Source organism: Rhinolophus sinicus, chromosome 9 (assembly GCF_057876585.1).
Source record: "Rhinolophus sinicus isolate RSI-liver-muscle chromosome 9, RSI-T2T, whole genome shotgun sequence".
In the NCBI taxonomy this organism is placed as follows: domain Eukaryota; kingdom Metazoa; phylum Chordata; class Mammalia; order Chiroptera; family Rhinolophidae; genus Rhinolophus; species Rhinolophus sinicus.
This window is the reverse complement of record NC_142509.1, coordinates 6,557,884-6,584,495: the sequence shown is the minus strand read 5'-3', so window position 1 is coordinate 6,584,495 and position 26,612 is coordinate 6,557,884. Positions and strand designations below refer to the sequence as shown.

Here is a 26,612-nt window from a genome sequence, read left to right as displayed (position 1 = left end):
CTGCTTACCAGGCAGAGGTTAAGACGGCAAACTCAGGGGAGAGGAGTTGGGGACAGCAGAGTGAACAGAGGGTAGAATTCCAGCAGTCCCCGGTGCTGGCTTTCCAGACAGGCTGGAGCTGCCACCTGGCTCTCCTGAGAGGCCAGCTCTCCTCCAAGCTGCCACTCAGCACTCCAAGTTGGAAGGAGGCAGGAAGAGCATGTGCCTCAGCATCCCGCAGCCTGGACAGCTGCCACCAACCCTCACCTGCTCCTCCAGCAGGTGGTGGGTCAGAGGTGGAGCGGGTAGATGGGCAAAGCACAGAGAAGAGACCCCGCCATCTAGATGCCTCCCCTTCTGGGGCACTCTGGGGCCCCGGACAGAGCAGACTGACATCTCCAGGTGCGGACCATAGAGCCCCCAGCTCTACCAAATGCAGAAATGCCCTCAGTGTTATTTAAATGTCTGAAGTTTAGATGAATTCCTATCGTTATTTATTGATGCCATCTCTAATGGATGGAGACCTAAGGGAGGTCTTCCCCCCTGGGGAAGGTGGATGCATAGCAGGACACTACCTGGACAGATACAAAAACCAGAAACCCACCCAGCATGGGGCCTCATGCCAGCCGTGTGATGGCCACAGCAGGCTACCACGGGAGCTCCAGCCATGGCGCACACAATACGTAGGAGAAGCCCCATCCAGTTCCTCATGGGCTGCCCACATCCACCTGCCCCCAGCTGTTAGAACCACGCCCTGGGAAAACCCTCCTCAGCTCCGCTGGCGGGGCTGGAAGTCCCTGAAAAAGACCTGGGGCACAAAGAGGCTGGATAAATCACTCTTACCTTGGACAAGCAGGTGAGTAGTATGAACAGCCTCCCCCTGGATGCTGTATGCACGACAGGTGTAGGCGCCTCTGTCCTCCCGACTGACTGATGTCACCGTCAGGCTCCCATCACTCACCTGGGGCCAAGGTGAAACAGAGCTCAGCACCCACCAGTGGGCCCTGCCAACACTACCCTCAGGTGGAAGTGGCCTCGGGATACGGAGGCAGGTGCCTCCTTTTCCGTCTCCCTCCAGCAACACAGACACCAGCCAGTCTGCTTTCTATTTTCATTTCCCCTCTGTGCTTCTGCACAGTGTCACTGGGCACATGAAGTAGGAGACAGACTTGGAGAGGGAGAAAGAGGCAAAGGAAGACAGAAGGAAGAGCAGTGGCCCCAGTGAAGAACCACACTTACCCGGTATTTCCCACTAGCACCTAGGAGTGTCCCCTCCTTGAGCCAGGTGACAATGGGCTTAGGGTTCCCAAAAGCTGTGCAGGTCATGGTAACACTGCCACCCTCCTTGGCCTCGATGTACTGGGGGGGTGTTTCTGTAAAGGTGGGAGGAGCTGCAAAGAGACCACAAAGGCTCAGGGTGGGATTCGGGGCCACCGCCCTGCTTGCCTCGCCCACGCACCCCAGGCCCCGTGTCCGTGTGAGCGTGCACAACTCTGCACGTGGAGGATGAAGGAAGGAAGGCAGAGGCAGGTAAAACACTCCGCCCATGACTCTTACACAGGAAGGGAAGACCTGGAACTCAAAGTCAGTCTGGCTGGGTCCAAATTCTAAACTTTTCCCATTTTCCTTGGCTAATTCCTAATAAATGCATGTTTGTTGAGCATCCGTAGGGAAGCACTGAACTCAGCGCTGAGACAGACAGCTCTCCCCTGGCCCTCACAGAGCCCACATTCACCACCAGCTCCACAGGCTGTTCCATCATCCTTCCGTCTTTCACCTCATGATCTTCCAGGACCCTGCCAGGTCCTCACATCTGGGCTGTGTGCTGTCTGCTCCATCTAGGCTGTCTGTCTTTATCCATGGAAGCCAGGATGTACCACAAGCTGCACCCCTCTGAACTCTCCTCTGATTATGCTAGGTTGTCCCTGTATACCACCACCTGCATTGGAGTTTTGACCAAAATTCCATCCTATTTGCATAATCAGCATTTCGGAGGCTCTGTCTTATTTCTCTGAGCTGCTTGTAGAGGTGACCTGGTCAACCTTGCCCCTGGGACTATCAGTGCTATGCTCCTCTGAAGTGACAAGGAAGGGTCCCACTTTTGAATACCAGCCCTACATGTCCACGCCAGGCTAGGACGGGCCATTGTGAGCTCATCTCAAGGCACCCAAAGCTCAGGGCCAAGTTCAACTGTCAACCCACCACTTGTTGTGTAACCCTGGGCAAGTTACTCAGCCTCTTTGGGCTTCACCTAAACTTCCCCCACCCTCCAGAATTGATGTGAGCAACAAATGAGATAAACTGTGTGAAAAGGATCTTGTGAAATGTAAACATGTAAAATGCTGGTTATCTTGCCAGTGCTATCATTATCATCTCCCCAGGAGCCTCTGAGAAGCTTTCAGAGGGGTCTCTCCTCTCCAGACAGCGCTGACCCAAGAACTAGTCAGAGGGCTTTAGGATTTGGTCCCCCCACCCCACCCCTCTGCCAACCTCATCTATCACATTTTCCCTTCATTGTGCTCTAACCACACTGTCTTCTTTGTCTTCCTCAAATGTGCCAAGAACATCCAACCTCAGGACCTTTGCATTCGCCATCCTATCTGCCTGGAGCTCTATACCCAGATCTCCCTCCTTCAGTTCATGCAAGTCTTTGCTAAGATGCCAGCTCTGCCTCACTTGGTCAGTCAATCTGAGATAGCACTTCCAGCATTCTCTATCCCCTTTGTTTTATTTTCTTTAAAGCACTTATCACTAACCCTCCTTGAGAGCAGAGATCTTTTCTGTAAATCTCACTATATGCCCTGCTTTTAGCATAGTTCCTGGCATGTAATAGAGCACTCAACAAACATTTGTTGAATGGACGAATGAACGAACAAACGAACGAATGAATGAATGCACACACACATATACACACACCCATAGACCAATACAAATGTAAATACATAAAACTCTTCAAGAGCACGAACATGACATGATCACTTTCTTCGATAATCTCCTGAGCCCCTAGCTCAGTACGGGTACACGGGGGGCACTTGGAGAGTGAATGAATATTGAATGAATTAAGAAGCACAGTTCATCATACACACACACACACACACACACACACACACACACGCGCACACACACACACACCACAACAGACATCCTCAAGAGAGTCAAATCTCATCCAAGGTCTAATATACCAAAAACAATGGTTAAAGTCACCCAAATCCTTACAAAGGGATCCTTGGAATCCTAACTTCCAGGCCTCTCTTCCTGCCCTGGAATGTGCTGTCGTCTCTAACAGAGCCCTCCTCACCAAGCGTGCCCCTTGAAATACAGTTAATATGGCCACAGCCTCTATTACCTCTGGTGTCAAGCTTAAAAGAAAAGATAATAAATTAAATTACGTCCTGAAGTGACAAATTAGTTACTAATTACATAATTACTTTATTATTTAGGTGCTAATCAGAAAAGTACTTTGAACAATTTCAAGTTTTCAGGAAAATAATGGTTTGACTCTCAATTATTTACTGAATTATGTGTTAGCTTGCCAACTGAATTTCCAGGCTTAATTCTTTTTTACGAGTGCCCTATAATTAATAGTGCAGGTTAGAAATAGGCTGGTCTCTCCTCCAAGGAATTCACCAACCTAAAGCAAGGCTTGGCTTGGACTTTTCAGGTATTTTATATGTGATAAAGAAATGGTTGGGTTTATTTCCACCCAACTGATCTTCAAAAAAAAAAAAAAAAACACAGAAAGAGAATGAGACAATTTGTAATTCTAATTTTTCACTGGACTTTCATTTTCCAAAGGTGATCCCTGTCCGGAAATGCCTGACGTTAAACACTCTAGTTTGGAAGCAATGGGATGTTGGTGCTCCAGACGCTTTCCTTCAATAGCAGAAATATTTATGCTGGAAGGAACCTCAGAACTTGAGATGAAGGGAAGGGGACATAAAAAGGGAGAGAGAACTCACTGTCACCTTGGGACAGTGTCTGTGCTGTTCTACCTATTTGGGAGGTAGGCTCCTTGGTATTCTATGAGGAGCCCTGGTTCTAAAACCTGGAACAGGTGGTGCACATTCTTAGCTTTCCTGCTTGACACTTCCATATAAACAAGCTTTTCACATTCCGAGTGCACCGGCTCTCCTTCCTTTGGCCTTTCAGGCCTGCTGTTCCTTTTGCCTGTTATACTCTTCCCTCTCTCCCACTCTGGAACCTGGCTAACTACTTTCTGAGAGGTTCCTCAGAAAACTCTCCGTCCCCTGTGCTCCCAAGGTCCATATTGCAATTATCTCTGGATTTCCCTGCCCACTGCTGCAAATCCCCAGAGCCTGCTACAGAGTGGACATCCACGAATGTGTTTTGAATGCAAAATTATCGGTGGATTTGCAAGGACTTTCAAACTACCACAGTCCTCTGCATCTTCCAGCCTTAGGGAACCTCCTGTGTTACCACATCCCTGCTGATACATTTCCATCTGATCTCAACTGTTTTCGCTCTTGAGAAGGAGGATGGCCAGCATCTTACACATAATTACCCACATGTAATTAACGTTTCAGACACTGGGCAAGACACTTTCTCACACAGCACTTCATTTAATCCTCACAACAGCCCTGCACACAGGCATTGTTTTTGATAACTGAGAAAACTGAAGCTCAGAGAAGTGACTTAAATTGCCAAGGATCATACAGCTAACATGCAATAGATTCATGAAATAAACTAAATCTCTTCAGCGTCTTGTTTCCTGTGCATTCCACTCTGAGCAATTAGGAATTCCCAAAGAATCAACTCTCACTTGTGAAAACTAAGACAGAGATGTAATAGAACACACAATTCTACACCAAATTCTACTTCCTATTATGTGTCTACTGAACGCCTGGTGTCTCAGATTGCTAAAATGAACACTAGCAGGACGATGAGAAAGGAAAAGGAGGTGGTGCTTGGAGGAGATTTCAGCCCAGTTTAGGAAAGGGCACGAACGAGAAAGAAAGCAACATGGGGACTTCTTGCTCAGTGTTGTCAGTGAAGCTTTTAGCAGCAGATTTACCTTCCTAATTATGTTTTGCTTGCACTAATATTAAGATGAGTTTTCATTCCCAGCACACACAACAGCTGGCATCAAAAGGAAGTGACTCAATAGCTTGCTAGGTGGTGGGGACAACCCACCCAAGATTTAAAATCAGCCTCCATTCAATCTCTTGGGACTAGCTGACAGGAGCGAACTGCATCTAACGGGTCAGACAGCCTAGACTAACAATGACCTAGGGCTGCCGTCTCTAAGTTTGCTTTTCCCAGAGGCCAAAGCTCTGGCTAAAATAATCTGTGCTTCCAGGACCCTGGATAGATCCTCAAGCCAGAAGGAGCATGGCCTGATCCAACCCCTGGGAAGAATGACCCAGCCCCACAAGGCAGGGCAGACAGAGCTGTCCTTCAGGGCAGATCAACGCTGAGAGAAGTTCCCAAGCCAGGAACAACATCAATTTCTCTCTCCCAACCACAGCATCTACAGTCGCAGACATCCAAACCATAAGGACCGAAGCTGTGTGTGCACATCCAAAGCATATATGCCACTGAAACCTCAATAACTAGCATAGTGTCCACAACACAGTAGTGGCTGAATACATTTTGTCATAAACTGAATAAAGAACAAGAAGTGTCTGGCCAGAAAAACAAAACAAAAAAACTCTGCTCCCCACACACAATGGGGGACCACCCTCCTTCAAATTTTCTCCATAGTTCCAGCCTCTACTGGCTCCTTCAGAGGATCTCCTCCCAAGTCAGGACTCCCAGTGACATAAGCAGGACACTCCAACAGGGGAGACCCAGGGTGCCATCACCACCTCAGACCCAGGACCCCAACCTAGGCCAACACCGGAAACAGTTAAACTTCCCTGGGGCTTTCTGCCCAGATACTTGAAAAGCATTGCACACAGCACAATTCATTTAACCTGAGCTGTAAATAACTGAGAGCCATTAAAATTGTTACTCTTCTCAGGATTCTTCCATTTTATTAGACAGTAAACCCAGTAAAGGCAGGGACTGAGTCTGGGTTTGCTCAGCATTGTGTTCCCATCACCTGGTGCAGGACTTAGTACACAGCAGACCTTCCGTACATATTATGCAAATGACTACATTTAACAAGGAACCAAAATGTCAACCTGAAAAGGAAGACTGCAATGGTGGGGCTCTGGGAATTCCACTAGAGAGTGGGGAGGCACTTCCTGGGCTAGCAGCGTCTTCCAGGGGCTGGAAAATGGCGCCAGTTGTTACCACTTTGGCCTCCACAATGCCTTGACCCTCCTGGTTTCAAGAACCAGATTCCTACCTCCTTCTAAGGAACTCTGACGCTACCACCCACAGAAAACCCCCACCTCATGCCCAGGGAGCTACTCCTCCCATGAACTGCACTAACCCAACAGGCTCCGGGGAGACAACTCTGGGAGTGCAGGGCCCAGTCACACCGAGGCTCCTCTCTGCAGCAGGAATGGGGTGCAGTTGGCAAACAGGCTTCCCCTAAAGCAGGCCCTCAGATAGTGGGCTTTCCAGGTTGCTCCCCCATCCCCAGGAAGGAGGCCCATACTCACCGTTGATGGTGAGATGGACCCAGCTGCCATTGTGAAAGGTGTCATACTGCTGGTCCAGCATGAGCACTTTGCACTCGTACCAGCCCTGGTCCTCGGAGCGAACCTGCTCCAACCGCAGGGACGCTTTATCATGAAGACTAGCCCGACCTGGGGACAAAATGGACAAGAGCTCCAGCAGCCATCAGGGTGAGGCCAGCATCTCCACACACCCCCCCACCTCAGCCAAAGGCAGAGGGCTCATCATACCCTGCAGACCACTTCCCATGGCAGGGCCCCAAAAGAATAGCTGGTACCAACCTCCAGCCACAGGTGGCAAAGGAAACAACATGAAGCCTTCGCCATGGAGCCACAAGCCCTCCCAAGCCCTCCAGCCTCAGCTGGCCCCATCCAAGCTGCCACTGCAACTCTGTGTTTGGCACTGAGAAGAGCCTCAGTTCCTTAGAATATGCCCCTTCTTTTGAAGATCTCTTGAGACAAAGGAAAGGCATGAGAGATACAGAGTTGAGGGGGAAAAGAGAGGGAAGGAGGGAGGGAAAGAGGAAGAGAGGCCGGGAAAGAGGGGAGGTGGAAGGTCTAGGGTAGGCCCTGGATACCTCCATTCGGGTGGAGTAACACCTCTATGCAAGCTGAGGCCCACACCCCACACTTCTCTGTCTGACGACCCTGTGGCAGGGCAGAGGGAACGCCGGCTGGGGAGCAAGATGCTGGGATCTCCTCCTAGGCCTGGTGCCAGAGCCAGAGAGCTTGCTCATCTAGCCAGAGCCCAACGCCCTCAGGAAGTGAAGCCACAAGGCCTAGAAGCCTGAGAATGAGGAAAGGGCTGGCCAGCAGAGCAAAGACCCCTCCTTAACTCCATTTTCTTCCACTTAGGAAGCCATCTTTGTCTCACAGCGCTGAGGAGGTAAGAGTTGCAGCAGGAGCTAAGTAGAATGGGGAGTAGCCCCCACTTCCTCCATGATGAGGGAGGATGCCCAGTAGCCCTCAGCATCCTTTCTCCCCTCACCCACCACCTCAGCCCTCCATCACCCCAGAGTCACAACCTTCTCTGCCTTCTTCCTTGTCTCAGCACTGGCAATCTGCCTAAAAAACAGACTATCAAAACCTATCAGGCCAAAAAGAGAAACAGAGACATAGGTAGAGGAGGAAGACGGAGGGAAAGGGGGAGAGAGAGAGAAATGGAAGCTTTCTGAGAGAAATGCAATGCACACCTCAGTAGCCAGAAGTAAAGAAAAGCAGTGTCCCACAGGCTTCCTCTCTTCTTTTAAACCCCAATACACATGCATATACACACACACGTATGTACACTCACTCCCACACCTCACATGCACAGACACATGCCCCACGCCCCAGGCAGGCACTGGCAGTGACTCACAGTGAGGCCACTGCTGGCAGGAATAATTGTGGCAGAGGAGGCAGAGAGCAGGTGTCTGCCAGAGGCACAGACACACACTTACACTCAGGGACAGGATGAGGCCCAACTTCAGAACCAGAGGGAGGTGTGGGTGCAGGCAGACAGAGCAAGCCCCACAGCTGCCGCTGCCACACGACTAGTCACGGGCAGCGGCTCTGACTCAGCTTCCTACCTCACACAGTGGCCCTCTGCCCAGCCTGGCACGCCCACAGGTGGGCTTTCTCAGCTGCCTTGTCTCTTCCTCCTGCCTCTGCCCCTGCAAGCCCCAGGCTGTGCGGTTTAGGAGGGCTTCCTGTCTGCATTTCACGCCCTTGTCCCTCTCCTCCCAACCACTTAATTAAAACCTACCAGAGTCCAAAGGATGGGAATAAAGAGGCAGAGACTGTGGAAAATAGAGATAACAGACCAGTCAGAGAAAGAGAGGAGGGAACAGAGATAAAGGCAGGAGGAAGCGTGACCACTGAGAGCTGGGTCCCTGGAGGGGAGGGGCAGCCCTGCCAAAACCAAGGCTTGGAGGTAAAGCAGCCGAGACCTTACCTGCATACTCAGGGTCCACATGTGGGGGGTAGTAGCCAAACTTGATGAAGATAGGGATGGGCACCCCAAACTTGAACCACTCCACAACATAGGGCGGGGGCTGTCCTGTCACGGGGTGGATCACATCGCATCTCAGGACCACGCTCTCACCGGCTCTTGCTGTCACAAACTCGGGCTCCTCTCGCAGGCCGTGGGCAGCTAATGGGACAGCAAAGTTGGGATGCAGAGAAGGAGGTAACAAGGAGAGCCTGCCTTGGTAGCCCCAGAGGCAGCCCCCAGCCCATGTTCAAGGACCTCTGCCCCCTCCCGAAGGCCGGCTTCCCCCCAGCCTCTTCCTGAAGAGAAGTTCACTCACTCCCCAGAGGGTACCCAGTGCACCCTCTACCTCTTTCCCCAAGTCCCCCAACCATGAACTTGCAAGGGAGGAGGAGAGGGGACAAAAAAGCAGAGGGAAACAGTTCTCTTCAGTTCTACAAGCCAGCCCTTCCCTCCCCAATCCCAAAGAGCAGAGCCATGACAATACCGTCCCCTGTGACACCCCCCCACCCAAGAATTCTAAGGGTCTGGACACTAAGAAAATGGAGGGGCCTCAGCCTCTCTGTGGGGGCCCACGGCCCAGGCTGCCATGGCCAAGGGGAAACTCAGACTATCTTCCTACGCCAGGATGCTTCCCACCCGAGCCAGTAAGAAGCCGCCGCACAGCCAGCCCTCCTCCCGCCCTCCTCCTACGTCCCACCCCCACTCAGTCTGATGTTTGCAGCACAAAACAAGAGGACTCCATACAGCAGGAGGGAATCCCTACCAAGCTGAGCAGAGGCTGCTAGGGGCAGCACCAGAGGGAAAACCTCACGGGTCTGAGCTGGCCTCTCAGGCCCCGCCTCCCACTCCCTGATGTGCCTGCTGCTGAGGAGGGTGCTGGGGCCTCCAGCCCTCCAGTTTCTAAGCCCCAAACCAACCAGGCTGTGAAGCCCCAGACATCACCATTAGGAGAGCAGGATGCTGGGGACAGAGGAGGGGTCCCTGAGGCCGACTAACCTCAGCCAGCTAAGAGTAAACTACCCTACTTTGGGTAGAGGACAAAACATATAGCTGGACAGGGTGCACCCACCCTTCAGACAGGGGAGGGGGACAAGGCGGGAAGACCCACACCCACCCCTACCAGGGAGCTGAAGGTAACCCAGACACTGCTCCACATACCTAGACAGCATGCTCCTGGACCCCTAAATTCCTGGGCCCCTGTCCGAGATGTGGCGTCTCAACCTCCAGCCAGACACTCCTCACTCCCACACCAGGCCTCCGTGCCCAAAATGTCACCTTGTCCAGCTTACTTCCCAGTCAAAGGGACAGCTGGGGAAGCCTCTCCCTCCCGCCTCCCCTCGCACTACCCAGCACTACCCAACACAACCCGGACTGGACCAGGGCTTTCCACATCCCTACCCACCTCCCCTTCTGGCCCCTGCAGGCAGCACCAAGGACAGCAGCTGCTCATTGAGACTGAAAACGAGGTTGCTGCTGGGACCATCCACAGCATAGAGAGGATGCCCAGGGGAGCAGCATCTGTGCCTGTCTGTCTATCTGTCTGGCTGTCTATGTGTCGAGTGCCTCTGGGTCTGATTCTTACTGCATCTCTTACCCCTGTGCTCCTGCCTGTCTCCTCCCATCTTTGTCTCTCCCTCATGTCTGTCTCTCTGTGCCTGTTTCTAACTCTATGTGTCTCTCTGCTGTGTCTGTCTGCTCTCTTGTCCTCCTCCATGTCTCTATGTCTGTCTCTCTTCAAGTCCCGTGTGTGTGTGTGTGTGTGTGTGTGTGTCTAGCTCCCACTCTATGTGGGTAATACTGTCTACTTGCCTGTCTCCCTGTTTCTGTGTCTCTATCAGTGTCTGCGTGTGTGTGTGTGTGTGTGTGTGTGTGTGTGTGTGTGTGCACGCGCGTGTGGGGGATACGTGGATTTCTGTTCACCTGTGCAAGGGGAAGGAGTTTTGCCTGCTTTTCTGTGTGGACCTCTGTCTCTGTGTGCTTGTGTGTTTCTGTGTTTCATCTCTCTCTGTGTTTGTATGTTGTCTGTGTGTCTCTGTGCATCTCTCTTTCTCTCCCTCCCCCTCCCCCTCTCCCTCTTCTCCCCTGCAAGTTGCGGAAGGAGGAGGAGGCAAGACCTTCCAGAAGCTGATTGGCTACTGGTGACATCACTGTTTTCTAGAGAAAGAGCTAAGATCACAGAGTATTTTTGGAGCAGAGCAGAGTGTTGCACTCACCTGCCTGAGGCCTCAGCAGGTTTCCCAACTCCCCCCACCACCAACCTTGCTTCAGACTACGTTTGAATTCCAGCCCCTCAGGGAAAGCACAGAGAGGGCCCAGCTGCAGCAGGTGCCTCCCCAATAATCCCAGGGTCAGAGCCTGCCTCCCAGTATCTAATGAGCACAAAGGCTGATCCTGCACCCAGGAGGAATGGGCAAACAGTGGGCAACATGAGCGAGCAAGGGGGGGCAACATGTGTACACATGTGTGTGTGCATGTTTGTGTGCGTAGCTTTTGGCCAAAGGATGTGTGTATGCATGTGGACGCGTGCGTGTGAGTGTGTGCACATGTGTGTATAGCACAGACTTTTGAGCAGATGAAAGGAGGAAAAACAGGATCCTGGTGGAAGAGGAAGGAGTTATTCCCAGCAGCAGAGTTACCTGTGGGGTACCTGGAGGCTACCCACAAAAGGGGGCTCCTTCCCAAGGCTTTGGGCCTATAGACTAGGGCAGCAGGAAGAGGGGCCAGGGAAATAGTGGGCACTGCTGGACGGAGTGGCTGCCCACCTCTACCAGAGAAGCTGGGCTCTGGAGCTCTCCAGCTGCTGGGGTTCAGGACTCTGAGGGGCAAGCCCTGGAGGTGGGTCGGCTCTGCGCTCTGACGTGGGTTCCTACAGTGCCAGCTGCTCATTGCACTTCCTGCTCCTTCATCCTCATCGCAAGGCAATGAGGCAGCCTCATCAACACTTCTCCCAGCACTGGCACCACCCAAAGCTCACCCCCTAGCCAGGTGGCCCCATCCCAAATCTCTTCTCAAGGACTCTGTCCACTAGAAACAAGCAGCTGAGAGAGGACACAGTGAGATAAGTACCCCAAAGATGAGAAGACAAACGAGATGGAATTTGCCAAGAAGAAGGCAAAGGGGTGGGGGCCTCCACAGTCAGCACCTCCTCCTGGTTTTCTGAATCCTAAACTATCAGCTTTTTTCATCTCCTCACACCACACACACACACACACACACACACACACACACACACACATTCTCTCATTCCATCACCCACAAGCACTTCTCCCTAAGCCTGATCCTTTCTGAGCCAAAGCATGTCTAATAAAACACTTTCTCCGAAAAAGCTCACTATATTTAAAAAAAAAAAAAGTAAACAGGCTGGCAATGAAGAGGGAAGAGGGTTTTGATGACGGAGAGACAGAGGAACTCAAATCTAAGAGGACATCAAACCTAAAATGAAGGTGAAAGAGATTAAAGAAGCAAGGAAGGAGACAGAGATGGGTATAGGGCAAAGCAGACACAGGCAGAGTCCAGCCCAGGGCAAGAGAGAGTGCACTCAGGGGCACAGAGGACTCAGCCACTGAGACATAGACACAGGCCTTTGAAGGACCCAGAACCAAGAGGGGGACAGAGATAAGGCTGCTCCTTCAGGGAGCAAGCAGGCAGGCTTCTCTGGGAGGGTTGGCTGGAGCAACTGCCCACTGGTTCTGAAGGGAATAGGAAGGAAGGGAGGAGGGGGTGGGAGGGAGGAAGGGAGGGAGGGAAGAGGGGAAGAGAAGACTGGATGTGACCTGAGGTGGAAGGGCTGCAAGAAGGGTAGAGACTCCCAGATCCAGTCCCCCATCACAGAAGCCTAAGCAGCCCAAAGGGAAAAGGCTGCAACTTCATAGGGAAGCCGGCATCTGCAGGGACGAGGACAGTAGGAGGCTGTGAGGTGTCCTGGATTTCACATGCCCGTTTTAGAGAAGGCAGGACACAGCAATACCCTGAGCCTAGCAAATCTGCACCTTGAGGCTCTGCCAACCCACTTTGGAGCTGTTTTCTCCCAATAGGGAAGAGAGAGCAGGAGGGCAAAGGAGGGTGAGATGGCCCCTGTGGTCTGGCTGACCTTTGGAAAGCCCACAGGGTACAAATCTCCTGCTCCCTAGGCCAGGTGGTACTCAGCAGGGAGCTGGGTCCAGAGCTGCCATTGGATGCCCCGTGAGCACACCACCATGAGGCGTCCAGGCCTGGCACAGCCCCACACTTGACACTCACAACCTGGCGCTCTTCCACCAAGACAGGGCTCTAGGAGGAAGGGCAGCCGACAATGGGAAACACTCTTAATACCAGAGAAGGTACAGGACCCCATGCAGGGAGAGCTTCAGCTGTCAGGAAACCTAGCTTTCTCTCCACACCTACCATATGCCAGGCTCTGTGCTGGACATGTGACACGCAGTTCATACAATACCCATGATGCCCACCTGACAGAAGTACGACCATCTCCATTTCAGAAATAAGCAAACTGGGAGGCTCCCTGACTCAGCCAGGTCACACAGGCAGAAGGTGAGGGAGCCGGCATCTCCTCTTGGGCTGCACCCATTCATACCACCCTATAGATCACAGGCCAGGGATGAAGGCCTCTCCCCCGCGGCCCCAAGAAACAGCACCCAGCCCCCACCGACTGTGTCCTCCCCACCACATGCTCTGCACAGGTTCTGACAGCCAGACTCCTGCAGTCCAGGACCAGAAAAGGATGACAGGGTGGGCATTTAAGTAGGCAGCTGGCTGACTCTGGCTGGCTCTGGGCTAAGCCTCACGATGCCTGAGCCTCAGGAGCCTCTGCCTGGGTCTGGTGGTGGCTGTAATAAAACTGTGAGTGAGCACCAGCCTCCATGGCCCCCGAGTACAGGTCCTTACTGGAGCCCCTCTTCTTCTTCCTTCTCCCCCCTCCCCCTCCTCCTTTGGGCACCAGACTCCCAAACCACAGGCCTGTTGTCTAATAATACCAGCGACAGCCACCACTACCTCCATCTGCCAGCCTAAAAATAATCTCTGCTGAGTCCAAAAAAGGCACAGCCCCCGATAGTCCCCCAATCGCTCCTCCCTGACAAGCCAGGAGGCTCCAGGAGATTCCAGGGAGCCCACAGAGGCACACGCCTAGAAGGATGGCAGGAGGAAAGCAGAGGACAGACTCCCTCCTGTGCAGAGCAAAGCTAAGAACACTCTAAAAGTATGAGATGGAAAAGATGCCTGTGTCCAAAACATCAGATAATGTCCTTGTTCTCCTTTCCAGAAGGCATGTGGGCTAGAGATCATTGGGACATCATTTTGCCTCCGGCAAAGACCCCCACACCCAGCCTAGGCAGATCCTCAGAGAAGTTCCCATCTCCTATGGTCTCCCATAGGTGTCCTCATAGCCCTTCCGGCCACCACGACTCTTGAAACTTCTCCTGGTCAGAAGTCAGAGGTCAGGTAAGCCCAGACTGGACTAGCCAGTGAAGTCTCCCATCTGAGAAGCCAGGCCCTAGGGAGCAGGGACAGGAATGGCACACCTCCTTTCCCCCACGGGTACCTCTCCTTCCTATCCCTCTCAGCTGGGCTCCCCCAGCAGCTCACGAGGCAGCAATGCTATTAGCAACCTTAATTTGCTCTCGGTTAGATTGTCTTTCCAAGAGCCCTTTCCCCAAGAGCCCCTGACAGGAAGCAGTCAGTAATTCAACCTCTGCTCTGCTCCTTTAATGGCTCCTCAGCAGAAAGGCAAAGCCACACCCCACTCCAAGCCCTCCCCAGCACCTGGCCTGAGGCCTACACCTACACACTCATGCATGGCCAAATACACGTGTGTGCTCCAGGGCCAGAAGGCAGGCCTGGCCAGGTGAGGGCACCGTGGGCTCTGCCTGCCACATGCCACGCTCCTCGGGTAAGGTACTGCATAGACATGATAAGTCAGTGGGCAATCGAAGCTGTATATTTACTCACAGTGAAACATCAGCATTCCCTACTCTGAAGCCAGAAAATGAGGACAGTGGCTCACCTCAGACAATTCGTGAAGACAAGCCTGTGTGGAAGCTGTCTGCCACAGACCATCTTGGTGAGTACCTGCGACCAGGAGGGAGCTAAGGGAGATGAGGGAGGGACAAAGAGAAGGACAGGCCAAGAAAGGACTATTGCAGTCCCCTCTCCTCAGAAGACAGTTAAGCTAGCTGGGACCTCCCTCAAAGCCTGGCACACATGGAGCCATTCTCCAAACCTTAATGACGGCCTGTCTCTGCTCACCAATCTGCTGCTTATTTACACAAGAGAGAACAGAAAAGCAGGAGATTCCTAAGAAAAATAGGTCAGCTGCCTGGGGCAAACTGGACTGGCAACCGTGGGCAGTGCCCCTGAGGGGCCAGGCTATAGGTTGCCTCTCCAACCCAGAACTGTCTCCCATCTTCCCAGGGACCCCGCCCTTTTCTACACCGGGGTGTGCGGGATAATGGACAATGGTGCCAGAGCCACTGGAGTAAGACAGATCCACTGTCAGTGTCCCTGGGAGCTCTGCCTGGGTTTGTCCCTCCACTTAAGCCTCTCTCAGGGGACTCAGGCATCATTCAATCCAGAGTCTGGGTTGAGCCTCCAACTTTGAAAACTTCTGGGCTACCTCGACTCAGGTGCAGAGCCAGAGACTAAGGAAAGCAAGGCATCTGCTCTGCGTCTAGTCTCACTGCCACCCACAGCACTTGGAGAGGAATGACTCCCCACCTCGTGCCTGCAGACAGACTGCCCCCTGTCCTGCTGCATCCCACGTGCACACACGTACATACAGGTGCAATGCAAACACACATGCACACACAGGCATGTGCACATAAACACACATGCGCACACACACACATACAGACATGCACACACCTTCACACAGCTTGCACCAATTACAGTTCTTTTCATGATTCAGATCCACTCTTCACACAAGCTGCTTAACCCATCCTAGGGAGCAGACAGAAAAGAACTGCTCCCTTGAGCCCCTGGGCCCCAGCCTGAGAAGGCCATAGGGTGTTGGGGGGAGAGAGAAGAAGAGAGGTGCAGACGTGCATGGTTGGAGAAGAGAAGTACATCAAATTTTAGGCCTGGTCCCCTTTGGGGTTTACCTCCCAGCCCTCAGTCCCTGTGCAAGGTACATATGAAGGTGCCCAGCAGGCAAGAAAAAAGAGGCCAAGGGAGAAGAGAGAGTAGTAGGCCAGGCTCTGAGAACCACGCCCTGGCTGGGCAGGCAGAGGGGAGAGAGAAAACACAGGCACCAGGACAGAACAGTGCCAGGAGCCAGGAAAAAGGGAGGGGTAGGGAGATGCTGGGTTTCAGCATCACCCCAGCTAGGCAGCCTCTGCTCCTTGGGTAACTAGATCCCAGCTTTCTGTCTCAGAGCCATAAACATGAAACCACCCAGCTCTGGGACCTGACAACTCCAAGTCTAGCACATGTTGGGCCTCAGGCCAGCAGCTGAAAGCTGATTCTTCCCACTGCCCCTCCACCATGCCTCTTCTGACACATCCCCTCCTCAGCATCTCCCAGGTTCACGCAGCCAGACACACCCCTACCTCTAGAGTATGTGCGTGCTAGGAACACACACATGCACACACACACATAGCACTTGGCCACTTCCTGAGCTGAGTCCTTCTTAGCTGATAGGCTGCCCATGAGGTCTTGCTAGAAGCCTCCAGGTCTAAATCTCCCTCTCATCATCACCAAAGGGAAGAACGGAGGGTCAAGGCCAGCCAGATAGAAGAGGGCACTGGTCCAGATACCAGCAGGATCTCAGTCCGAACCCCACTTTATTTGGGGACACCTGTAGTCAGGGATAATCTAACCACAGAACCTGTGGTAGACAGGAAGAGGCAGCCATGGGAATCAAGGCCCAGAGTCAGTCAATTATGGCTCAGGGCCTCCCCAAAGCTTGCTCAGCAAATGTCTGGGATGCTGAGACTCCAATCACCATCTTCCAGGCTCCAGATACTTCTCTAGTCTCTTTTCCATACCCACCCCAACCTCTCCATGGACCTCCCTCCCCTCCAGACACATGATTCAAATCAAAAGGGGGATCCCATCCCTACTTCTGTCCCAACCCAACAATATCTAAGGGGCCTGTTCCCTTCCGTCCCTCTGCTAGAGCAACCCCTGCGTCAGGCAAACCCTAAGCATGGCATCTCAAAGTCCCTCCCCCTCAGGAATCTTCTCGGAAGTCACCTCTGCCAGTCAGAGAACAGCTGAGCTCTCATACAGAGCCAGCATTTGAACACTGCTGGTGTTTCTCATTCGAGCAGGCACCTGCCACATAGGTCCCCCTTGTCTCTGCCTGCAGAGACTGTGAGGCTATGACCTGCTTGCTTCCTGGGCTCCCTGTGTCCTTCCCACAAGCCTCTGGCCACTGACAAGACTCTGGTCAGTTTTGCAGATATTTCAAAGGCTTTCCAAGCAGCCTGCATGCCATCCACACATCTCCCTGGGCTGCTCGGTGATAAGAGGTTCTCCCCTTACAAGGTCAGCCCATGAAAGGCTACTTGGTTCCTGACAGAGGCAGCCTTATGAACTTCCCCCGACAGTCCCAGCTCCCTATGCCCTGAATGGCCCAAAGGGAAGAAACTGAGAAGAGGCCAGGAACTTCAGAGATAATGAAATAACAATAATAAAAAAACAGTAATGTTAACATTTATTGAGCACTTACTATATAACAGGTAGTCACTCATTTCCTTATAGCACTAATAGTCACACACAAAAAATCCTACAAGCTCATCCTGTTAACCTCATTTGCCATGAGTCAAGTGACATTTAGTGAGCTTGAGCGACTTGTCCGAAGTCACAGGGCCAGCAAGTGGCAGAGCCAGGATGTGAATCCAGGTCATTTGACTCTAGTCCTAAGTCTTTAACCACCACACACAGAGACTCTTTAGGCTATAAAGACCCCAAGACCAATAAGGGGTGGCAGGCAGGGGTACATGTGAAGCCACCCAGAGAGAAGGACCTCTTCATACCCAGAAAGAAGGCATAGCCTTCATGCCCAACAACATTCGGTATTAGGAAGTCATTCCTTCTGTCTGCCCATTCGGTGTGTTGCTGCAACATAAACCCATTTTCCTTTATTCTTTGCTTAAACTTGCAAAAAGTCCATTCCCCGCACCCTGACTTCTCCGTTTTGGAGGCTATTTCAGAGCCTCCCTGTAGTGTCTCTTTTTTATTCAAAGATCCCAGCATATCTTTCTGTGCTTTCAGTGACAGTCCCATATAAGTAACATACCAAAAACTGGAGGGGAGGAGGACGAGGGCATTGGAAGACTACAACGAAATAGGGGAAAGGAGGCTGAGGCTAGAGGCAGATTCTCAAGCACAACTTGACCTGCCGCACACCCATCCCCATTCCATAAGCTCCTGCAGTGTCCAGGCCTCAGTTTGCGCACTCGACAAATGGAGAGTTTTAAGACTATCGAGGTCAGCATATCATTTAACAAAATCACCCTTCACTTAGCCCTCCTCTGGTTCTGTTTTCAGACCCCGTGCCCCCCAAAATAGCACGGGAGATATTCCATTCCAGAAACTTTCTCAAATCACTTCACCCTCTCCCCGGCACACCCCCAGACCAGGTAACAAGAGGACCCTACCCCTTCTGCCCAGCGCCGCTAGGAGTGGGTTCTGTCCTCAGCGGGTCCTCCCTGCTAACTTCCACCCACCCACCCGCGGCCATCTCCTCCCGGCTTTGTGAACTTGCCCGCAGCTGGGTCGTGTCTGCGCGCTGAGAACAGTGAGCTCAGAGTCCTGGCACCCTCCCGGCTCCGCTTCTACTTCCATACAAGGGCCGAGAGCTGGGGGTGCCACCCAGAGGCTTGTAGGTCTCCTTGCCCGTCTCCAGAGCAAAAGCCCGCGCGTTCACGCGCGCATCACCCAACTCGCTGGATTCCCTCTAGCCTCTTCCGCAGCTCAAGCGGGGGGGAAAGGAAAGAGAAAAACCTCCCTCTATTCCGAGATGCAGCAATGGGAACACCCTACCCCGCTGCCCTTGCCCCCAGCCAGCTCTGCCGCGTCGCCTGGGAGGGCGGCGTGGGGTCCGCCCGGCTGCGACGCGCTCCCAGGGAACTTTTACCTGGCGGGATCCAGGTGCGGCTCAGACCTGCGCGGGCACCTGGCAGGGTTAGCCAAAATCGGACACTCCTCGGAGTCCGCCAAGGGACCCCCGTGCTTAACCAGCTCTTTACTCCCTCGGGGCTCCGTGCGCCACCTCACCCCACCCCCCACGCCCAGCAAGGAGGATCCGACCTCCAGCTGCCAAAACGTGTGGTCAGGAGGGGCGCGAGCTGGAGCGGTGGGCGCGCTCAAGCCGAGAGCCCTGTCCCTTAGCCGTGGGTGCCGAGAGTCCCAAGGCTCTGGGTCGCACCTCCCTGCAAAGGCCGGTCTGCGGAGCAGCAGCTCTGCGCGGGGCGTCAGCGTGCTGCAGCCTGCCCCAACACCCGCAAACTCCCCGGCACCCAGAGTTAGCAAAGCCGCCGATCCCCGACGCTGGAGGACGCGGCTGCTCCGGCTAAGGGCACCCGGCTCCGCATGCTGGTGTGAAACCCTAGAGCCAAAGGTGGACAAAGTCGACCCCGATCCCAAGGTGTTTTTTCCCTAGTGCCCAACAGTCCGCGGGCTGGGGCCCCTTCCCGCCTGACCCTCAGCCCCGCGGTCCCCCGCCCTTCCCGGCAGTGCCCCGGAGCGCGCCCGGCCCAAGCCTGAGCCTCGCCCGCGGAAAGGCGCGGCGCTCGCCGGGGTCGGGAGCCGGAGGCGGGGAGGAAGGGGCTGAGAGAGCCGGGAGGGGCAAAGCAGGGACGCTGCACTTCAACTCACCTTGAGCCGCAAGACCTCGGGTGCTGATCACACTTGCTATCAAAGTGGCCACATACCAAATCATAGTACTACCGCGCGCCAGCCAGGAGCCTCATCCTATCGCAAAGTGCTCCTGCGCCGCACACTTCTCTCCGGAGCTCCTGCTCACGCCCGCTCGCGCCCGCCTACGCCCCGCGCGGGTACTCCTGCAGCCCTGGCGGCCCGCTCCCCATCCCTCCGCGGATCCGCTCCGCGCGCAGCCTCCCCGGCCCCAGCGCAGCGGCACCTGCACTACCAGCCCAGGCAGAGCGCAGCCAGCGCCACGGTGAAGCCTAGCCAGCCGGGCTTCTGGTACTGCCTCTGCCTCCCGCCTATTGGTTACTGCCCACAAGCTTAGGGACCGATTGGCTCAGAGGTCTGTCCGTCACATCGCGAAGGCGAGCCCATTTCAAGGTGCGTTGAAGTGTGGCGAGCACAGAGCCGCAGAATCATGCGCATTGCCAGAGAGAAGGCGTTGTAGCGGCTCTGCTATGTTCTCCTCTCTGCTCACACTGCATGGCAAGTTTCTGGTAAAGGAAATGGTAGCTTCTCTGGCTTGATAACGGGACCCTGGGAGTCTCAATTATCCCTGACAGTTCTGAGGGGACGTCGCCCCCGCCCACCCAGGGAACACAACATCCGGTTTTCATCCAGCTAAAAGCAATTCCCGGGAGGACGATGCTGATTCAATAATGGGGAAACCCAGGAACCGGCAGCCTGGGAAAGCTCAGGAACGTCCTTTGCTGGAGAGCTTTTCAAAGAGGTCACGCGCAAACTCCCCCACCCCCACTCCCTTCCACACACGTACATGCTTTCCTCAACAACGCACCCCCTCCCACCCTAACTGATGTTAAGTTAAAGCTCCATCCAGCCTGAAGGCAGGGGAATGACTAAAATGACCTCTGAAAGTCGCTAAGATTTAGAATGAGTCATTGGCTCAGCCTCGGTAGTGTCACCGACCCAACCCCTCCCCCCCACCCCAACACATACTGCCACCCCCAATGCAAGTCAGTGTTGCTCGTCATTACTAAATCTCAACTTTGAACGATGAAAGTTTTTTCTTTCTCCAAAAAAGACTGCCTCCTCATATACAAGATTCCTGTCTTCCCCACCTAACTGGAAGCCTAGCCCCATCTTAGCAGCATGAAGCCAAGATGGATTTGGGGAGCAGTTCAGGGATCTGGGATGGAGGAACACAGGGAAAGGGGAAGGTGGGCTTCTTATTCCTACAGAAGAGGACAGATGAACAAATGGGAAGGTCTTTATACTTCCCAATCTCTCTACTCTAACCTCTCTTCATGCCCTCCCCAAATACAGTTGTATTTGAAGAAGAAATAAACGAGTGTCATGGAAACATCTACTACAAACAATCACCTCACACCAGCGTTCTGTGGCTACAGTGAACATGCTTGTTCTTTCTGGAATGAAAGCAGTGGTGAGTGGCATAGCTCCCTACCATGGGCTGTTGGCCAAGGAAGGAAGACAGAGGGGCAGCGAAGGAGAGCTTAGAAATTTCACCCTCTCAAAGTACTTCTTGGCCACAAAGCGCTGGCTCTAGGATTTGAAGCTCACCATGGAAAATGAAGGAGACTTGCTTCTGGAAATACACACACACACGCACGCACGCACACACACACGCACACACACACGCACACACAAAACATACATCAAAAGTAGACTTGAACACTGGGCGAACAGCCTGTCCTGAAACCTGAAGCTTCTTAGCTTACTGGCAGCCAGGAGATGGAAACCTGGGACCCCAGCAGAGCAGCAAATACATTGGTAAAGTTTTAGCATCTGGATATAATCTGAAGAACCAGAACCATTGAATAACCTCCTACTCTACCCACCCACTCCAGTCATGCAAACACACTCAAATGTATAACTCTGGGTACATCTCTCATTGAGCCATTACTGTAGGTTCTTTCTCTACAAAGGTGCCTTTCTTGGGGATGTGAAGTGAGTGAGTTGGAAGCTCTAGGCCCCCACTGATGGCCTACTTCCCAGCTGCATGCCCAAGAACAAGTCCACCCTCAACATATATACTGGGGGTCCCAAAAAAAACGTATATACAGATTTGTATTCATCTTTTGTTATTGGCATATATTGAGTATTACAATTTTAATACAGTTTTTCCTTTCTTAAAATGTATATACATTGTTTTGGCCCCTTCTGTATATATAAACACATATACACATGTTTTCCCAGGGTCCTAGGGCGATAAAGCCTACTGAGATCCATTTGCAGAGCTGGTGATAGCAGGATTCTTCCCCTTCCAAAACCTTTAAGCAGCTAATTGACCTTGAGAGAAATGCTGGATTCTTAAGGGCTAGCCCCAGTTCCTAGCACTTGTGAGTTATAAACAAGACAGAGGAGTCAGAAGCATCTGTGCTCAGAGAAACATTCTTCTCGTTGCCTGCAGGATAAGGAAAAGGATAAAGCCAATGTCGCCATTATCTTGATTGTATTTGCTTGGCTGTCTACTTTGTCCTACTCAGTGTAGTGTTTTCTGCTAGGGGATTAAAAATGGAGTGGTGCAAAGGAGTGAAGGCAGAAAACTGAGATACAAAGGGATAAGTTAGCATCATCCCCAGACACGTCTCAGTTTGGTTTAATATCAGCTCAAAAGAGACATACTATATCAGATCACAGTGTGGAATGAGACCAGTTAAGTCTTTTCCTCTTGGCGTATGGCTATTCTCTGGACCCAGGAAGGATGGCAGACCCTCCCTGGCATGGACACTTCCATTGAAGGATTGAAGGTGAGCCTTGATCCCAGCTGTCCATGAGGGACATGAGAGAAGAATGTAAACCACTCCCAAGAGCAGCTCATAGGTGTACCTGATTAGTCATCAATGTCTCTAATAAATGCAGTGTATGTACGTCAGATATGGGAGTGTATATTATCCCTTCTACTTTTGGGAAATAAAAAATGCTACTCTTACCAGAACCACATCCAGCCACCTACCCACACATCCCAATAGGCCCTTGGAGGGCAAGTGAAAAAGGTGCTTGACAGAAGCCTTAAGTCTAAGAGAAGAGGAAACTATCCTTACTCCCTCTTCATGTCCACTGAGCAAGTAGGACTCAAAAACAATGGTTCTCTCATGTGTCACCTCTCACCCTCCTCGGTGGTTCCAGACCTCTTTGTAGAATCTAGGTTAGGACAGTTGTCAGGACAGCTGCTTGTGAGGAAAAGAAGCAGTTCTAAGTCAAAGCAATTTACCCAAAATGAGCACCAAACAGCATGTTGAATGTTTATATCATTAAGAAACTGTATCAGTTATCTGGCCATATAAAAAAAAAATCCCCAAGTGCAGTGAATTTAACCAATAAAAGTCATTTATTTGCTCACAAATCTGCAACTTGGGCAGGGCTTGAGGTGGAGGACAGTTCTTCTCTATTTCATATGACATCTGACCAACTGGAAGATGGAAGTCATACATTAAAGATGACTCACTCACATGGCTAGCAAGTTGATGCTGGCTGTCAGCCAGGGCTGTGGGCAAAGAACTATAGTCCTGCTCCATGTGGGATTCTCCACAGGCTGCTTGGGCTTCCTCACAGCATGGTGGCCAGGTTCTAAGAGCTGGAATCCCAATACACCAGGTGGAAGGCGTATTACCCTGTATGTCCTAGCCTTGGAAGATGCAGTGCATCACTTCTGCCAAAGTCAAAGCCCTACCCCAAATTCCAGACAAAGAACAGAAACCCCTACCTCTAAACAGAAGCAATGTTAATGTCCCATTGTTACAAACAGCTCGTGGGATGGGAGGTTGTGTTGTAGCCATTTGGGAATGATGCAATGTGCCATGAGAACAGTCCTCAAAATTTAGACAAAAATGAACTGTAGAAGAAATCCCTAGAAAGAAAATGTTTGCAAACACTATCCAGATCTTAGAATTTTCTCACTTTAATTCAAGCTGCTGCCACCAGTCCCAGGCACACTGGGATGTGAGCTTGACCCTTATAAAATTCTAGCCCATCTGTGAAGTAAATTCTTTCACCTTGTTTTCTCTTCATATGTCAGAGACCAGTCAGAATGATTTAAAAGAACTTGGAAGGAGAGCAGAAAATAAACAAAGGAAATTGGATTTCCGAAATATAAATACTAATCTTAAGATCTGATACAGGAGAAGTGAAGAAAAGCTTTGCAGGATTCTCAACCTCCTTATTATAAGAATTTTCCATCTAGGCTCAAAATGCTCACAGAACTTTGCAAGCACCTTGCTTGGCTTCCTTCTCCCCCCTGTTCCTGGTTGTCTCTTGGGCAGGTGGCCTCTGAACATAAGTTGTTTTTCTGAACTTGAGTAGCTATTCTAATAGTTTGCTTGACCCTCTCCAAAAATAAATTCCTAAAGACTTTTCTTATTAAAACTCAAACTTCAATATGATTCAAATTTCCCAGAATAGCCAGTGTTCCCCTACTCAGTTGCAGTTCCCCTTTGGTTCAGTCGTAGTGACTGAGCCAGAGACAGATCCAGTCCTTCCAGGCTTAAGACACCTGTTCCAACCACCATAGAATCATTTTACGATATCTCATCCAGATGAGTCCCCAAGAATGGGAAGAGGGCCTATCAGAACCCACCCATTACAAACAAGCAGTGTGACAATGCTTAACTGTGCACTAACCATCATACACATATGGTGGATATACCACACCTATGAGAAGGTGTGAGATGACACTCTCCCACAACCTGCCCATACAGAGCAGAATTCTCTCATGCTGAGCCTTAAGTTAGAGTTCTTAAAGACATGTTTGTGGCATCTTACATAGAGATTGATTGATAAAGAAACCAGTTCCTGGAATTTTAGCCAAACTGTATTCATTTCTTGTCTGGCTGAAAGGAGAACAAGTTCTTGCCCAGGGAAGAAAGTAGATTTGTAATTCCAGATAAGTTTATCTGAAAACCAAATAGATAGCCCTCTCAGCCATACCAACTGCTCTACTCTTTCTTCTTGGCTTTCCAGGCCAGCTCAGAACAATCTCAAAAGAGACATATTTCATGTTTTTGTGGCTTTATATAAAAATGCAGAAAAGAGGTTCTCTGCTTTGCACCATTTTTTTCCTACACAACTTAGGAGCCTTAATGATAGCACTGCTGGTGAAGTGTCCCACGGGAATATGCTGCCACCAGTCTTCATCAATCCATCACTTTGCCTAGGGCTACATCATAGAAAATGTGATTTGCTGGACTCCTGGGCAACTCAGGCCCACCTGAATATGCCCTCGCCTGCCCAGGGCTAATGGCCCGAGGAGCAAGTTACTGGAATAGATGGGCAGAGATCGCCCCCAGTTACATATTCTGGCATTCAGTAGTCTAAACGACAGCTAGGAGTCAGGGCTTTGCTGAATCATCCCAGCTCTGGCCCTTGCAAGTTGAGGGCCTGGATCATTCTTTTATCTGAGTTATACTTTCTCCATCTACAGAAGGGACACTAGAAGGTAGTAGGAATGAAGGTCTTCGGAGGAGATGAATCTGAATGTTCTTATGTGCTGTTTCTTTGTGACAGACTCTCCAACAACCTCAAATAATAGTCGTTAAATTCTGTGTCCCTCTTACATCATATAGGAGAAAAATTGAACCTGGCCTTATCCCAGAGTTCAAAGACTCTTGAATGGCCAGGGATTCTAGTATAGTACAGAAGCTTCTACAGAGACATGTGAAGTGGTGGATTGGAGCTGCTGGTGCCATTGAAATTGGCAAAAGTGGGCAGAGGATCGGGCAGATATGGGGAATCAGCCAAAGAATACGTTACACTAGATTTCAAGAAATGGAGAGATCAGGGACCTAGACTCAAGAAGCATCGAAGAAGGACTTCTCCAATTAACAAGTAGCCACACCAATTTGCATTCAACACTGTGACAGACATTAAGGAGGACACAAAAGTTACAAGTCACAACCTCTATCACTCAGAAGCTTAGCATCTATCTGGAAAGGTAAGACTGACCACTTGAGCTACACTTAATAAACTCTGTCAACATGGAACCTGGAGAGAGACTGTGGTCCAGGCTTGAATTGCCGTAGAACTTCAAGAAGGTGGAGATAGTAGAGATAGGTGAGGTCTGAGTGAAGGAAGTAAGATGTGGGCTAAATCTTAAATAAAGGAAAGGAAAAGACTGGATGGATAAAACAAGGCACTGCAGTTAAGGGAAACTGATGATCTGTAGCCCCCTAATGGCAAAGAGCTGGTCTATCTAGTCTACTGCTATCTAGTACCCCTGGTGTCTACCAGGTAGTGGGTGTTCAGTAGAGATTTGTGGGGAATGAATGTACAGAAGCAATAGTAGATGACATCGCTACTAGGTCCATGCACAAGGAGAAGGCTTCCATGTTTAGAGCAGAGACTGTGTTAGGGGGAGATGAGGAAGTAGGTCAACTAGGAAAGGTAAGAAAGGTATGGAGGAGGGGGAGGCAAATAGGAGTAACACAAATGAGTGTGGGGTTAATTAGAGAGGTAAGGAGGGAGAAGGTGAGAAACAGATCTGGGCCTAAGAAAAAGCTGAGGAGGAAGCATCTCTCTTGGCTCAAATAAAACTAAGGGGTAAAGAGGTGAGAGACAGAGCGTAACAAAGGCCCAGGCAATGGTGTGGGAAGGAGCTGTGCTCCTACTTTAGACCCACAGACAGATAGGCTGTGGGTAGGAGAGGAGAATAAGCTCTGAAGCCACAGCTGGAGGACTTTAGGGGGTCTATTTCTGGCATACATTCGATGCCCAGACCTCTCATTCTTGGGCCCTCCACACTTAATTCTCAACCCCCACACAAAAGAGCCTTGTGTGTGAGTGCTATGAGATGCCAAGTGCATCTTTATTCGACTGTCTACCCACCCCCGACCCTTTCCCCAGAGTCTTGGCATGAGCATTCCTCCACCAGGTGCAGGAAATAGGAAGAAAGGGACTGTTTCAGGAAGAGAGGACCAGATAAGAGCCAGAGGTCAGATGGAAATGTCAGCCCTACCCTCCCCATCTCCAGTCTCCATTAAACCCTGCTGCCTTCTCTCTGACTCTCCCCATCAGCAGTTCCTTTATCCTCACCTCCTGCCCCGTCCCCATCCTTCTGTCACTGCCCCCTCTATCACAAGACCTCACTTCTCAATTTTTTCTCCTTCTCTTCCTCTCTGTTCTGCCCCTTGTTGTGTTTCGGAGTGTTATGGAGAGCCTAGAGACAGAGCCAGATTTATTCTTGTAAAAAAATATCTACAACGGAGGGTACCACAGCAACAAGTTTCCATGGCACGGCATTT

The 26,612-nt window shown here is 51.4% G+C and overlaps 1 protein-coding gene across 9 annotated transcripts in view; it reads right to left on the bottom strand.

Annotated features, from left to right (window-relative positions):
* Positions 1-19,869, bottom strand: part of IGSF9B (immunoglobulin superfamily member 9B) — a 57,500-nt gene extending 37,631 nt beyond the window's left edge. For 3 of the 9 annotated variants that reach the window (XR_012492722.2, XM_019719071.3, XM_019719070.3), the window contains exons 1-5: positions 19,348-19,867; positions 8,497-8,694; positions 6,549-6,695; positions 1,219-1,370; positions 823-940 (exon numbers count right to left, since the gene is read on the bottom strand). Coding sequence is in view for 7 of the 9 variants with exons in the window: in XM_019719071.3 (XP_019574630.1) it covers positions 823-940; positions 1,219-1,370; positions 6,549-6,695; positions 8,497-8,694; positions 19,348-19,411 (679 nt within the window). In the remaining 2 variants the exon portion in view is untranslated. Of the gene's footprint in view, positions 1-822; positions 941-1,218; positions 1,371-6,548; positions 6,696-8,496; positions 8,695-19,347 lie in introns of all 9 variants that reach the window. The other 6 variants (XR_012492723.2, XM_074321633.2, XM_019719074.3 and 3 more) reach the window with 4 other exon arrangements.
* Between the last annotated feature and the right edge of the window lie 6,743 nt (positions 19,870-26,612).